The sequence below is a fragment of the Aulonocara stuartgranti genome, assembly GCF_965226115.1.
Source record: "Aulonocara stuartgranti genome assembly, chromosome: 8".
In the NCBI taxonomy this organism is placed as follows: Eukaryota; Metazoa; Chordata; class Actinopteri; order Cichliformes; family Cichlidae; genus Aulonocara; species Aulonocara stuartgranti.
The window spans coordinates 18,073,305-18,089,674 of record NC_138959.1 but is presented as its reverse complement, the minus strand read 5'-3'; the positions used below and the strand labels follow the sequence as shown (position 1 = coordinate 18,089,674).

Here is a 16,370-nt window from a genome sequence, read left to right as displayed (position 1 = left end):
AGAAAACAGCAAAGGACTGGAGATCCTTTAAATAATCTTTAAAGAGACAAGACAAGCTCTCGTGTGCTTTACAGCTAGTTGATACAAGATAAACTTGAAGAGAGCACCAAAGACCGGAGAATAAGATGAAAGGGCATCTCATGATAGATCTTACAGTGATCTCAAAGTGAAAGAAAAGTGAAGGTGTTTTCACCCAGCACTTCATCTTTTCGTGGCCTCATCGTTATACAGCTGGTTGAGTTTTCATATTGGCAATTTGGGATCAAGAGCAGGCTAATCTTGAAGAAAAATCCTCACTGCACCAGAATCTCTGATCAAAGACAGCAGAGTATGAAATCGTGGCCTAAACCACGATAACAGAACTAAGCCTGCAAAATGTGATGAAAAACCTCCCAACAAGCAAACACGACAAACCATTCTGGATGCGCAGAAGCTGGATTATCTAACGTATATGTAACAATAATTACTGGTGCACATAGAGCTGCAGTTTGCTATAGAGGCAGGCATAAAAAAATTGTTCAGCCATTTGGCAATCATTTTTCAGGGGGTGATTTACCAAGTTACAAGTTCCTGGGGTCCAAATTAAAACTATACATCAAGACAGTTTAAAACAGTATTAACATTACTCGGGACAACAATGACGATCAGCACTGAGTTAAGTTCCACAGGTGCTGCTTTAGTGAACCTGTGTGATTTTATCTGTTTATCAGAGGGCCCGACCTCTGCACACAGCAGTTTATAATAATTGTTTATGAATATTAGAGCAAAACAGGGCAAAAAAAGAAAAATGAGAATTAGCTCCCATAACCACTTCTTCCTCTGCCTCCATGTTGGCCACACCGTCAGACTAATTACCCCAGTAATCACTGTGTTAACATTATAAAGGGCCTTGAGGCTGCACTCCTCTATCCTATTTCAACTGAAGTTAGTCAGCCAGAGGAAATTATGAAGCTCTCAAAGTGCTGCTGCTGTCCTTTTTAACTCCGTCATCTCTGGCTTTAGGTGATGTTGGCACAGTGAATACAAAAATATGACATTATTGCAATCATGCTCACAACATGACTTCCCAGGCTGAGACCCTTACCTACTTTTGTACTGGGTTTTACCCATTACCAGTGATCTATCATTGTGAAATGCCTGGCCCATGCCTAAACCAATGTTCAGAAAACAATTTTGTCAGTGTCTGAAGCCTAATCTGGGGTTTTTATTTTGTTTTTGCTGTTATTTATTCCTCCTTTTGTGCCAGAGAACAAAGAAATCTCATCCTACATATTTATGAATCTGGATCCCAGATATAAAGACAGCAAAACAGACGGGACACGGATAAACATTGGCCTCTGCCACCGGTGAATGCCAGCTTGTTTGCCAACAGGCCAGTGGCAATTAACAAGGTGATTACACACTGCTCTATGAATTAACAATTAACAAAGCTGAGTATCTATGTTATCCTGGCAACTTCATGTGGTACCAGAACATGAAAAAATCCCATGCAGACAATTTGTCGAATCATTACCATAATGATTCGACAAATCGTCTGCATGATTTGTTTTCTTCAATGTGACCTTGAAGAAAACGGTGATGCACTGATTTCTTCAAGGTCACATCTTACCTCTTGTTTAACTCTGGCCTATCATAACGCTGCTGATTTTTCTCATATATAGCAATGGATTCTCTTAAAGTAGCTCTTAAATCTAAGCTAAACAGCAGGTACACAACTCTGGCCCCACCTGCTGTTCAAACCTTCTGTTTGCACAGGGCAGCAAATCAGAAAAAAGTTGCCCAAAACGGAGGGTGGCTTTAATCTAGAGGCCCTAAAACGGCTTGTTTCACACAGAAATGTGGGGCTACATCAATGCCCAGTCAGAAAAACAATGACCCATGAATAATGCAAAGCTGCTTTAACAGAGTCCAAAGAATACAAATAAGGAGCTGGAAATGAGCAGAACTGGTCCACTTTAAGCGCTGAAAGCCTGACTGATAAAACACTTTATGTAATAAAGTAAAAACAATAAAGAATCAATTAAAGGCTTGAAGAATAAAAGCTGTGAGCTCTGAGGCTGAGTAGCCACAAACAGACAAACAAAAACACACAGTGTTGCCCCTCAGCCTCCTAGCAGACGCTTCTGTGCTATCAATTTGAATTTGAGGTGACAACTTTCTTAAGTTAGATTTTCAGAAACCTTGCCCTAACCCTACCTGCACGTATGGTATGAATTTGAAAATCCTACCTCACTTGCTTCTCAAGTTCTTGTGTTCAAAAACGTGGGTTTTTAGGCCGCCGCCTGCCTGCCCACAAACCTAGCAGGTGGACAACAACATCAGCCTTTTTTACAGCTGAGGGGTAAACACTCTAGGTAGTTATTAAAACAAAACTAGCCCTAAAATAAAGTCAATTCTGGGATTCTCAGGAAATTGTTACCAACAATAGGTGCTCATTCTTGCCCTCTAGTGGACAAGAATCCCACAGACCTACGTCGAATCAGTAATGAGAAAAAAAATGCGTTTGCTGGATTTACGGCTAACAAAAGCATCCAGTGTGATCTATTTTGAGATCACTGAGGTACACAAGCCATCTTAGGATACATCAGATGGTGGCTTAGCAATGAAAACAAATGGAAAGCTCCATGAGCCACGTGAAAAGAACACAGTCCATCCAAACAGGGTTTTATCTTTTTTGTCTGTAGCGTAAATTTGTCTCAGACAGATGGGGAATAAACTAAACGGCTGTCGAGCACGGAGAGTTTCAAACTGTGAAGATGCTTCTGTCCTCGCTTGCTAATTCCAAACACAACTAGGAAGGCTCATTCTTATTATGAACACAATATATTCTGTGTTCTCGGATTCACCAATCACCACAAGTGTTTTGTGAGCAGACGGTCAGTCAGGGTATACACCAAGAGTAGAATAAATGTAAATCAGCTGCTTCGTAGACCCCCCGCACTCACCACCTCAGCTCAATGCTTTTCGTTCGAGGTGTAAACAGGCTGACTTACAAATAGATAAAGTGGCGAAGCAGACGTCACAGAAACACTTGTGGTCTTCATCTAAGCCTCGCCAGTGGCCTTTAAATGTCTGATTTTTCAGAGTATTTCTCATGTGTGTTAAGTGTGTTTTTATGAGCTATTATGTGCGAGCACACTCTGTGCCCGTTTCCTGATAACATAAAAGAGCATAGCCGCAGGTGGCGATATCAAGTTTCTCAAACCAATCCAGGCGACCCAGAGCCTTTGACCAAAGCAGCATGCTGAATATAATTCGCCTTATTCAACAGTCTAGATACCACTGAGATTCCTGCCAGTACAGTATCAGGACTCCTGCCACCATGCAAGGAGCACATCCACGTACGTGATTTGGTTGAAATCTCTCTTGTGGTGTTTCCTGTGGGTTTCCGGTGAATATGGAAATGATGAAAAACAATTATTTGCGTTCCCTGTGCTTTTTTTGTGTGTGTAATTTTTAATATATTGCTTTAATAGAGAATCTATGTGAGTCACCAGAGGATGTGTCAGACCAAAGTGCAGCGAATACGCACGAACATCCCATTATGTAGTTACAGCCATTCAATCAACAGAAATGATACGATCTGTACTTTGATTATGTGGTTAGTCAGCCTCTTAGCTTGCTGTCAGTAGGCTTTGAGTGCATTTGCACGTCAGCCACACATTTAAATAAATAAAGGACACACAGGCACATACATGCATACATATTTACACTGCATAGGCAGCATGTCAAGAGATGAAATTACAGCAGATAGAAACAATAACTGTTGAAAGGCACACTGCTGTCAGTGGAGAAAATGATCCTTCCTGCAAATACAATTTGCAATCCCTTTGTAATATTACAGTAATATTACTCTTGTACACTGCAAACAGTCCAACTACATCATCTGTGGTTTGCATATGGCTTAAACAGGCTTAAAATGTGTTTTTCTACACAAAACCACAAAAACTGTGCAGCTGTTACCTAATGTACACAGCCTTATGTACTGACATAAGGTAAAAAAAATTCAATTTTTCTAACAGGCTTGAAAGTCAAGGCTGTTTTACCTCTTTCATGACCTCCTACAAACATTTTGACCCATCACTCCATAAGACCTGAGTTTCATCCCAGTTCTTGTGTAATTTTGCGTACCTCCGCCTTTTCTCCCTCTTGACAGCCACACTTCCACTGAGAACATTTCTGATGACGCTTCAGGGCAACAGCTAATAGCTCTTTGGCAAACACCTATTGAGTGCTAACATACTATTTTATACCTCTCTTACTGTGGTATTTTTCATAAATTCAGTTAATGAAATGGGAAAAAATCTTGTGTTTTGCAACAAGTTTCTTAATACATAATACTCATATACTCATATTTGCAAATTATGGTAGACTGAATCATTCATCACTGTAAAGTCAGATTACTCATGATTTAGCTGGTCACTCTCCCCCGGGCTCTCTCAGCAGAGTGTCTGCAAAGAAGTGGAGAGAGCTGCATCTGTGCAGCTTTGCTCCTCCAACTTTGCCACATAGCATGCTGTAAGAAAGGTGACAGCTAACTGAGGGCGTTATACAACTGTGGGAAACTCTGGATTTTATATATGCAGAACTGCAGAGTTTCTTGACTGTGTAGCTCAACAAGTAAAAGTTGACAAAAGTGCGAGGTGTTTTCGGTATCCCGGTGAGCGAGACACATTTTCACTCACAAGTGTACAGCTTGTAACAATATAAAGAAAGGTCAATAAGGGTCGTAAAAGCCACGAGCTGCTTCTGTTCTGGGTAGAGCACGTGATTAGTGGTGTTTCAGTCTAAAATACAAAACAGCTTCACCGTGACAGTTGTTGCTGAACAGATAGCACTGCCTGTTGACCTGAAGACCCTGAAGATAGGCCCTCACAGAGTGTGACAGTTTAAAGGGAGATGGCATTGATATCGTTACAACAGGTAATTAACTCGGACCATAATGTAGAGTTTGGCAGCCTTACAAACACGGGTTACTTTCTCTCCTTCTGTTCTCTTACTCCTACCTGAAAAGCTTTAGTCTTTTCTTTTTTGTTACAATAATTACAATTCCATATTTAGTCCAAAGAATGAAAAACACTGAAACATTTTTCCTTTAAACACCTAATCCGCCTCCATTAGTATCTCCGAAAGATACTGTAGATTACTTCTAACATGCGTGCCAGCAGGCAGGCCTTCTGCAGTGTGGGCCGACTTGCGCTAATATTAAGGCATTGTTTCTCTGCTGTGTCACAGTCAACCTCCATAGCACAACACTAAATACTGCAGCACAACAGTTGTTTGCATGAGGCAGCAGGCTGAGGCGTAGTTGTTTTTGTCACGGCAATTTTCGCGTCGCTCTGGAGAGCATACAAGTGTTGAGCAACAACACGGCTCTGAATGTTTTATCTGTGCATCCGCAAACGAAAAAGAAAAGACTGAGTGATACAGAGAGAAGACAACATATTTAAAGCAGGTATGATGCAGTAGTAAAGTACATTTGACATTTCCTCAATTACAGTGTACTAGAAGACAATACAATGTGAACTCTCACCCCAAAACACCCGCGGCAGGTCATCAGATCCAGTGCTGTTCCCATTTCTAGTAAAGATGGCCAACTGTTTAAATGTGATGGAAGTTAATAAAATGAACTTCTTCCCTTCTATTTTCAGCCCGACTATTGTGACCACGAACTGATCTGACACCAAACTGTTGATTGGCTCAAGTGTATGAAAGGAAAATAAAAAATGGCTAATCCCATTTAAAGTTCAGTTAAGTATATTCTTGTGATCCACATCCAGCAGTATGCCAGAGAAAAAACACCCCACACACACCTTAAATTCTCCCACTGAGCTATCCACTAACCTGTCCTGGTCTCCTGTTGCGCCTGTGACACCCGAGAATCAATTACAACGCTTCGGCTGGTAATGAGGTCTCCAATTACCTGATCCACAGGCTAACGGACAATATACAGGTCTTTAATCTTTCATGCGCCTTCAACAAGCCCGCTGCACTCGTCTGGCAGCATTTCCCCCCAAAGATCTGACGCAACCAACACTGTTACATGCAGCTTACGGAATTAAGCTCAAATCAAAACATCATTTTAAGCAGCAAGTGGGGTAATTATACTTTACTAATTAGATAAAATGAAAAGGACCAGGGACCAGTAATTTTGGAAGCTTGAAATTAGCCAGCAGCTTTGGGTTTCCTAAGCTGACCACTTGATGGATGTCATTTTAATTGCCAAAGCTCCAAAACTGGAGTAGCTACAGTCCTACAGTCCTCCCTATATATACAGCGGGGAAAATAAGTATTTGACACATCAGCATTTTTATCAGTAAGGGGATTTCCAAGTGGACTATTGACACAACATTTCCACCAGATGTTGCCATCAAGCCAAATATTGAAGTCATACAATCAAATCAGAACATATAAGTATACAAGTTAAACCACAATAAATAAAGTGAAATGACACAGGGAATAAGTATTGAATACATGGAGATAACAAGGGGCAAAATGACATAGAAAGCCAGGAGATCACCTGAAATCTGTCAGTATTGATAGAGAAATCCTGTCCCCTATCAGTACTAATTGATATCAGCTGCTTTAGTCCTAATTGATGGCCTATAAAGGCTCCTCATTACCCAGAAGGCACACAGGAAAGACTTCATGATGGGTAAAAGCAAAGAACTCTCTCAAGATCTTCGTAATCTTATCGTTGAAAAGCATTTTGATGGGAATGGTTATAGGTGCATTTCCAGAATGCTGAATGTTCCTGTGAGCACTGTGGGGGCCATTATCCGGAAATGGAAAGTGCATCAGTTCACCATAAACCTGCCACGATCAGGTGCTCCACGCAAGATCCCTGTCCGAGGAGTCCAAAGAATAATCAGGAGGGTTCTCCAAGAGCCAAGAACCACTCGGACAGAACTTCAGGAAGACCTTGCATCAGCAGGTACTGTTGTTTCAAAGAAAACTATAAGCAATGCACTGAACCGCCATGGCATCCATGCACGCTCACCACGCAAGACTCCATTGCTGAACAAAAAGCATGTCAAGGCTCGGTTAAAATTTGCGCAACAGCATTTGGAGAAGCCTGTGGATTATTGGACGACTATAGTATGGTCAGATGAAAGCAAAATTGAACTTTTTGGCAGTCATTCTACACACCATGTTTGGAGAAGAAATGGCACTGCTCACCACCCCAAGAACACCATACCAACAGTCAAGTTTGGGGGTGGAAGCATCATGGTTTGGGGCTGCTTTTCAGCAAGGGGTACTGGCAGACTTCATATTATTGAAGGCAGGATGAATGGAGAGATGTACCGGGACATTCTGGATAAAAATCTGCTGCCATCTACCAGGAAGCTAAAAATGAAAAGAGGGTGGACATTTCAGCAAGACAATGATCCCAAACACAAGGCCAAGGAAACAATGAAGTGGTTTCAAAGAAAGAAAATCAAGTTGCTTGAATGGCCCAGTCAATCACCTGACCTAAATCCCATAGAAAATCTATGGAGAGAACTGAAGATTAAAGTTCATAAAAGAGGCCCAAGGAACCTTCAAGATTTAAAGACCGTTTGTGTGGAAGAATGGGCCAGAATCACTCCTGAGCAATGCAGACGACTGGTCTATCCATACAAGAGGCGTCTAGAAGCTGTAATCACCAACAAAGGCTTTTCTACAAAGTATTGAATAAAGTGTGTTCAATACTTATTCCCTGTGTCATTTCACTTTATTTATTATGGTTTAACTTGTATACTTATATGTTCTGATTTGATTGTATGACTTCAATATTTGGCTTGATGGCAACATCTGGTGGAAATGTTGTGTCAATAGTCCACTTGGAAATCCCCTTACTGATAAAAATGCTGATGTGTCAAATACTTATTTTCCCCGCTGTATATAAAATAGACTTTATTTATTTTTACCTATTGTTTCAACTTTAACAGAATAAACTTGAGTATATATGCAAGACTAAAGTAAAATAGGTAGCATGTCAGCTAAATTCATTGTGTTTTTTGCGGTATTGTTTCCATTTTTTAGCTGCACTGTGGTGCAGTAGTTAGCACTGTTGCCCCTTTCTGTTTACATTTTGCATGTTCTCTGCAAGTGCTTGGCTTCTTCCAAAACTCATGCAATTAAAGGGGTTAGGTTAATTCTTAATTGCCTATAGGTGTGAATGTGAGTGTGAATAGTTGTCTGTCTCCCTGTGTTGGACCTGTGACAGACTGGTGACCTGTCCAGGGCGTACCTCGCGTCTCACCCTAAAGTAGCTGGGTTAGGCCCCAGCCCGCCTGTGACCCTGAATCAGATAAGCAGAAGAGAACGGATGGATGGATGGATGGATGGATGGATGGATGGATTTTGCACCATTTTGCACCTTATGCTGTATTCTCAGGACTGTCAGCCCTAGATTTTTTCCTTGCACTCTCCTCTTTATCAGCTTTGATCACCATAGTTTCTCTTGCTCATTATCTTTCATGTATCAGGACAACAAAGCTTTAAAGCGATAACTTGTTTTTTGGGGGTTGTTTTTATCATCACATGTTAACAGTCGCCTTCCCTCAGGGTGACGAGCAGGATTTATTTGGTAAAGTTGAAAATAGCCACAGAGTCACAAGCACACAGCTGTATAAATTAATTAAAGATAAGGAAAGAGCGAGTGGGACGAGCTGTCTTCATTTGGGAGCTGCTGTGAATGTCTGCATGAAGCTGCACTCACAGCAAGTGAGAAAACTTAAGTCATGCTCTGCCGAACGGCCATATGTTCTGTGGCCGGAAAAACCTTTAATCCTAAGTGCCTATTTAAATGAGCCGGCTTTGAGATGTGTGAAAAAAGGGGATGAAGGAAACAACGCCATGATGATACAGGATTTAGCTGGACACGGCTGGGTGGGACCGAATCAAATAACAGGAAGTGAAGGAATCAAACTTACAAACTTCCTCTTTAGCTTTCCCTTCCCACGGTTCTGTTTGCCCTCGACCGCAGTCACTGCGCCAAAGTCGGAGCCCATGTCTAGGTGCTCATCGGCTGACATGCTCTTGCGCAGGTAAGCAGCCCGCGCCCGGAAATGGGAGAACGGCGACTGGGAGCGTGGACGGGCCTCGGTGCAGCCGCTAGTCTCATTGTCACCTTCCATGTCATCCTCCAAACGCCAAAGCTCCCCTGGATGAAAACAAAAAGACAAATTGAAAGACAAATTGTCTTTAATTTGTCTTAACTGAAGACAAATAAAGACATCACAGTGGCATTACATGAAGGCAACAATAAGAAGAAAGGAGAAGAAGGGAGAAAAAAGACAGGAGAATAAATGAGAGCAGGACCGACTGGACCGTGCGCAATTACTGGAAACTCACTCTACAAATTCTGAGCTATCATCCCTGATTGCTTCCATAAAACATTTCCAGAAAGTAATTTAGCTTCCTTTATAGGTAAAATACTTTATAACCGCAGCATTATTCTCACCATGCCTCCTGAACAGCGTGATTATGATTTCATATGCTGGACAGAGAAATATCATCTCAAATTATAGTAGGAAAATGAGCACACAGTGTACTTCCCAGCCCCCAATGAATCACTGTATAAGGTTAAGAAGGTCAAAGTCGCAGACATTTCTCTGCTGTAAATACTTTTATTAAAACATCAGATAATTGAGTGCAGTCAGGACCACTGGAGTCAAAACCAGAAAAATATATAAAAACTGGTATTTATATGTTTTTCAGTCTATTTGGCTGTAATGCATTTATATGGCTCTGTTCTGGAGAGCCTCCCCGCTCTTCCAAGTGCACCTCTCCTCACATCCATGTGCATATGTGGAAAGCTGGAAAGGTGCAGAGAGCAGCAACAAGAGCCCATCAGAGAACCAAACAGGTATTAATGACGACAGACATGACAGAGCAGAGAGGCTGCAGTGCAAAAACTCCCTTTTTCAGACAGGAGCATTCCTAAATCTGTTTATGTGATATCGTTACCTCAAATTACATCATTTCACTCTTTAGTTGGGTTTCTTTAATGCAAATTTTAGTGATTTTCTTTACTGCAGGATTGTGTCGTATGATTGCATTTGGTTTTTACTGTTTCTTTTATTATTTATGTGGATAATTTCTTGAGAGCCTGTCTGTAAACCAAAAGTTTATCAGCAGGGACGATAAATAAAGAAATGAGAAATGAGGTGGAAAGCCACTAAAATCCTTTATATAGGCTTTCCTGTCAGGTTCATTAAGTTACAGTCCAGTATATTTATTTTAAAGAAAAATATATTAGTTATATGCATTAAATGGGCTACATTTATATTCACACTTTATTAGGTACACCTTACTAATACCAGGCTGGATCTCCTCTTGTCTTCAGAACTGCTGTCAACAAGATGCTGGAAACATCCTTTTTAATTGGCTCCTTGGGGATAAAGTGTTTTTGAATTTGAATGTCCTCAGACATGATGGCATCACACAGTTGCTGCAGATTTGTTAAATGCACTTCCACAATGGGAATCTCCTGTTCCTCCACATCCCAAAGGTGCTCAACTGGATTGAGATTTGGTGGATGTGGAGGTCATTTGAGTACAGTCAACTCAGCAGAAGTCCACACCAGGTGGTCTTCCACTGCTATACACCATCTGCTTCGAGCTTTAATGCATTGTGAATTCAGAGATGCTCTTCTGCATACCTTGGTTGTAAGTAGTAGGAATCTTTTCAGTTTCTATTGCCTACCTATAAGCTTGACAAAATCTGGTCATTCTCCCCTGACCTCTGGCACCAGTAAGGCATTTTCGAACTGCCTCTCACTGGATATTTTCTCTCTTGTGTGTTGTGTGGGAAACTCCCAGCAAATACTCAAACCAGCACCAATAACCATGCCATGTTACAAGTCACCCAAATCCGCTTTCTTCTCCGTTTAGATGACGTTTGAACCTTAACAAGTCGCCTTGACCATGTCTACATGCCAAATTGCACCGAGCTGCTTGGCTGATTAGTTATTTGCATTAATAAGCAGTTGAACTGATCCACTGAACATTTCTTATTGGTTACACAAATTTATGTAGCACTTAACTGTATAGATACAGTGGCTCCAGTGCAGTGGTTTTTACATTTGCATAACAATTGAAAGATCCCCAGTTTAATCCTGGGAGGATCAAAGAAGAGCACACTGCTTGGACACATGTGGAGATACCTGCTGTGGTGACAGCTTGTGATTAAGCGAGGAGCTGAAAAGTCATTTTTGTGTTATTTATTTATTTTTATTTTTTGGTACACACATAGCTCTTTTTCCCCTCACGCCCTGGGGCTCAAACCTCTGGAGGCACCCCGCTCTACCTCCCGAGCCACAGCTGCTGTGATTCATTATTCATTATATCCATTATTAAAAGAGTAAAACTGCAGCTCTTTTGGCAGTGAGTGTTTTGTGTGAGCTTATGAATGATCTCCAGAGTGTGAAATATAACCTGTGTATCAGTTCCACAGTCTGAGCCGCAGCCAAAGCCGGGCCAAATAATAAAAGCAACAAAATGACTGAGCCTGATCCCTAATACAGGATGTTGCTTAAATCCACAAACCGAATGCAGCTGGATTATTAAACAACTTGGATTTTTAGAAAAAAGTTGTCTGCATACCGAGACATAAACAGAGGTAGAGAGAGAAAGAAAGAGGGAGGCAGCATCATGGTCGATGACAGTGGTCGCTAGGCAACAAGCAGCCACGTGAGACCAAACTCTCTCTCAATTTGATATTTTCAGCAGAGCAGGAGCCGTGGAAGAAAAAAAATAGGCAGAGAGACAGACACCAACACGCCATCAGACCCAGATAATTAGTCTAGATGTAAAAGGACATAAGATGGAAGCACTTGGACTAAATCAACCAATCACTGACAGAGAGCTGAGTTATTAGACGTAGTAAAGGGGAAGATTTATCAGATCAGAGCAGCGAGGGCTCGGGATTCACTCGATGCTACTCGGCCAAAGTGGGTTAGTGATGACATTCACATAGTTCAAACTGCAGCCAAAATAGGACAGAGAAATGTAACGAGAGGGAGGAAAAGGGAAGCAGGGATACTGGAAGTCTCTTTCAGAGACAATGGATTCACTTCTGCCATGTTCACTTTATTCACTTTAGTCATGAATTTTAACAAATAAGCTCTCTTATTGTATTAAATGTAGTTTATTACTGAACCTAAACATCTAAGTAACTTTAATGCATTTATTAAAAAAAAACACTTTCATACCACCATAGATGGAAGTGGCGATATTATTCTTTTTTAAAGTTCCAGATTTGTATTCTTAGAGTAGCTTTTACATGATTCACAGATCGAAATAATCCTCACACAGGCCCTCAGTTCACTCTTTCTGAAACAGGACATTTATTCTCCGTCACTTTTCCTATTACGCTACGCTCCATAAAAGGCAATGCTACCAGTGTAGGAAAACCTTAACTCTCTATATATTAAGTCTCCTTCATTTTAATAGTTCACTTATAATATAAATAGTAAAAAACATCAGTAGGTTAAAGCAGACCAGACTGCAAGCAGACCAGCAATGAACTGAAGAAACACCTGTGAGTTAAAGCTCAGGGCACAGCCGAGCAGTCTCACACAGGAGCTGGTGGTAACTAAAGTTGTCGCCTCGCTTTAGTCATCCGCAAAGTGTGCAGATCAGCTGCGTCCTCAGTGAACTAGAAAAGAGAGCACTGGCATGAGTTGTTTTTTTTGGGTTTTTTTACAGTATTTTGATGTGAATTATTTTGAACACAATGTGAATTTCTCATTTTTAATAATCACGGTCAAATCCAGTTTATTGTGACAACACCAGTTTCTTGTATGTAGAAGGTTTTTACAGATGGGTGGGTCTGCCGTACTCGCAACTAAGGCTATGACCATAATAATCATATCAGTTCTTAATGACATCACACAGAGCCAAAAGTAGAAAACAGCCGTCCGATTATTTTAGTATATTCATCTATGGTATCAATTAGAAACTCCTACATTGGCTCGTTCTTGAGTTATCCCATTAAGTTGCAATATATTTGACCTCTCAGGGCCACCGTAGAATAGTCTGTCCTCAACGAAGTGGCGCACAGGAGGTGAGAAGCATGGAAATGCTGATGTTATCACTGACAGAACCTTGTTCAGTATTTTCTTCTACACCATAACAAATATCATTCGCACAGCTTTCTATGAAATATCATGATATCATTTTGAGCCTACATCTCAAATAGTAGGTCCACCTTAACATAAATCAACCTCAGAAAGGTTTACTTTCAGGTTGCTTGATCTTATTATTTATAATTTTCTGTACACATGTATCATGTGAGGTCCCATTCACATTGATTGAAATTTGTACCAGCACTGACTGCAGAGCCGGGAGACAGCGAAAGAAGACAGAAGCCAATCAAGAAAGAGGGGAGGCAAAATAAAGCCCTTGCTGTATCAGCATCTCGTCCCCTCTAAGCCCTCTCACGCACTCTGAAATGCGCCGCTCCACAATGACCTTCACGGTGAAGAGAACGAAAATATCAGATATCTTCTGGATGAGATTTTTTTTTCATTACAATGTGAGCAGCTGTTTTAGCTCATTTCAAAGTTTTTACCGCCTATGTTGCTGCCTGCGTCTCTGCCAATCCAGTGGGACTGAGTGACTTCAAGAGGAACCTATTTTTTTCTTATTTTATTTAGGTCTTCCTCTCTGATGCTGGCTGCGTCTTTTTTGGAGTTACATACTTCTTGCAGTTTCAGGATGAGCTCCTGTGCAGATTTCTCTTGTATTAAACATCACAAGTGAGAATGATAACGTGGTATTTTCCACCTTAATCCAACATTTGAAATGTGCCAAAAGTCATCTCTTCTCTCAGAGCTCCATGCTGTCAAGCTGAGTGACATCAGTCAGCAGTGATAGTGAAAGTGTATGTCTATCAATACGTGTGAATGAGGAGACAAGCGTTAGGATGTCTAGCTCAATGTCTAGCCTTGATCTTTAGCTTTGAGCTCTGGTTTGATGGTGCTTGGCTTGTTCAGGGTTGAAGGGAAGATTAGTTTCCAAATCAGGCACTTTGAAAAAGTATCTGAGCTGCTTGAAGAAATTAGAAATGCACTGCCTAAATAGCACAAGCACAGATTTCATGAGAAATGATTTAAATTGGCCATAATGTTTAGTTTTTGTCTTAACAGATAATCAAAGGTTTGCATTAATTCACTCGCATTAAATCGAAATTTCCCTGATTCATTTCTCTCCTGCCTTCAGTTTCAGGTGTCTGCTATTGTGGTGTTTCTATAGAAGAGCTCTTTTTGATCTATACAAATCAAAGCCCAACTGTGAAGGGCTTTCTTTCACATAAAAATCCCTGCCACCTATAAATGTTTTCATCCTTAAAAAAAAGCCCTCATTTGTCTTTAAGATGAAAGCCTTCGCTGTCAGCGGGCTTACACCGTCAGAATTCTCCATGACAGTTTCCCCTCTCCTGGGAGGGAGCGGCGTTTGATTCCTACACAAGAGGAGGAGAGAAGAGAGAAAACAGTGAAAAGATATACACTGTTTTCTCTTGTACATGCAGCTGCTGAGACAGATGGCTGCTGGGCGCTCTCAGCCAAGTGAAGCATAAGACAGGATATCACAGAACCAATGCAGGTGTGGGCATTTGAACAGAAATAAGAAGACTTTAGCTTAAGCTTTTACTGCCCTTTAAACTCTTGTATCGCCGCCACAAGATCATTTTCAAATAACTAACCCTTTGAGTTGCGCTCAGGCCAGAGACTGCCGTTTCATGGTGAAAAATGAAAGACAGAGCAAAGTTTACCAAGAAAAAAAGAGCACTTCTAGGTTAAACCCAAGTGGCAAATTTCATACAGGGTGCCTTTACACTTGCTCAGTATCTGCAAGCTGCTTTGCAACCCACCTCTGCCACACTTCCTCCTTTTCATGCTGTTTCTTACTTTATCCATGCCAAGTATGTTTTGAGCAGGGGTCTTGCTGCTGCTGCTTTCCTCACCTCCATCTTTCCATAGATACACCATAGTAGGGTTGCCAACCGTCCCTTAAAATACGGAATCGTCCCGTATTTCGAAACAAAAGTACACGTCCCGTATTGAGCTAATAAGGGACGCACTTTGTCCCGTAATATAGTGAGAATCAAAAGTAGTCTATAAATGTTAATGGAATTAACACTTTGTTTGAAAACATAATTCCCAGCCCCTCTCCTGCTTTGTGACCAATGAGCTGACAGCACACTTATGACAATTCGAGTATGACAATTCAGATTATCTCATTGGTCGAGGAAAGGTCGCTTACAGAGAAAATACCGGAAGACAACAGATGACCACAACAACAAGCATGGCCAACAGGGAAACAAACGCCGACACTGCGGTGCAAGTCTCGGATGACAGTACACCTAAAGCTGGGCAAACACTGTGCGATTTTCAAACTGCACGATTGACTCGCAGGGGTTAGAAGTTGGTAGGTCACGATGCAGGGTCTCACACTATACCGCCCGATGCTCTGATGCGACCTGAGTGCTCACACTGTGCCTCCATAAAATGAAGGTTATAACAGACAATCTGTCGCTCGCTCTCTCTGTCTTTCACACCACCACCATCAACTTTGCTAAATTGCTAATGAAAAACACTGATCAGGCAGCTGTGATTGAGCAGCAGTGTAAATCCAACTGTTTTCACGGTTGTTGTGGTCGTGATAATTTTGTGATGCCACATCGAAAAGGCTCGGATGAGCTTTCTAAAGTTCTACAAGTTGTGCCTCCATGGCTTGTGTCCAGATCACACGCTGCACAGCTGTGCTGCTCCGTCTTTTTCACCGACGTTTACGTGTTTGCGCGTGCGCAGTGTGAGCGGCTGCGGTGACACCCTCACGAGCGATTGATGATCGGGAGCTGGTCGTGAGGTGTTAATCGCTTCTCGTTACCCCACGTATACTACACGACGCACGATGAAGGCCAAAATCGGTCTGATCACCAAATCGGTCGCACGACTCAGAAATCGTCTCAAAATGGGCCAAAAATCGCACAGTGTGAGCCCAGCATTAGAGCAGCAATGTTTGTTCGCTCAGAGAAAGAAAAATAGGCTGCAAAAGCACAGGGAGGAATGGGAAAAGGAAAACACCTGGCTGGAAAACGTTAATATGGGCATGTGCAGTGAATATCAGCGCTATGTGGCCAGAAGTGTGATAATATAACTTATTTTGTGTAATAAACATCTGTAAGGATAGATGATTACAACAAATAGATGACTAATACATAAAAGTAATACATAGATGAATAATGATGATGAGTTATGATGCGTAATCATGGGAACAAGCGGGTTTACAAACAGGAGCAGCTGATTAGCATTAGAAAAGCTGAAATAATACCTCAACTGAAGCCAATTGTACTAAATGCACTATATGTGCACTGTT

General features: G+C 41.4%; 1 protein-coding gene across 2 annotated transcripts in view; it reads right to left on the bottom strand.

Moving 5' to 3' along the window:
• The window catches only part of ankfn1b (ankyrin repeat and fibronectin type III domain containing 1b), a 173,129-nt gene that overhangs the window by 116,731 nt on the left and 40,028 nt on the right, over nucleotides 1-16,370 (bottom strand). For both annotated transcript variants that reach the window (XM_082544503.1, XM_082544504.1), the window contains one exon: nucleotides 8,919-9,148. In XM_082544503.1, coding sequence (XP_082400629.1) covers nucleotides 8,919-9,148 — 230 coding nt within the window. The remainder of the gene's footprint in view (nucleotides 1-8,918; nucleotides 9,149-16,370) is intronic.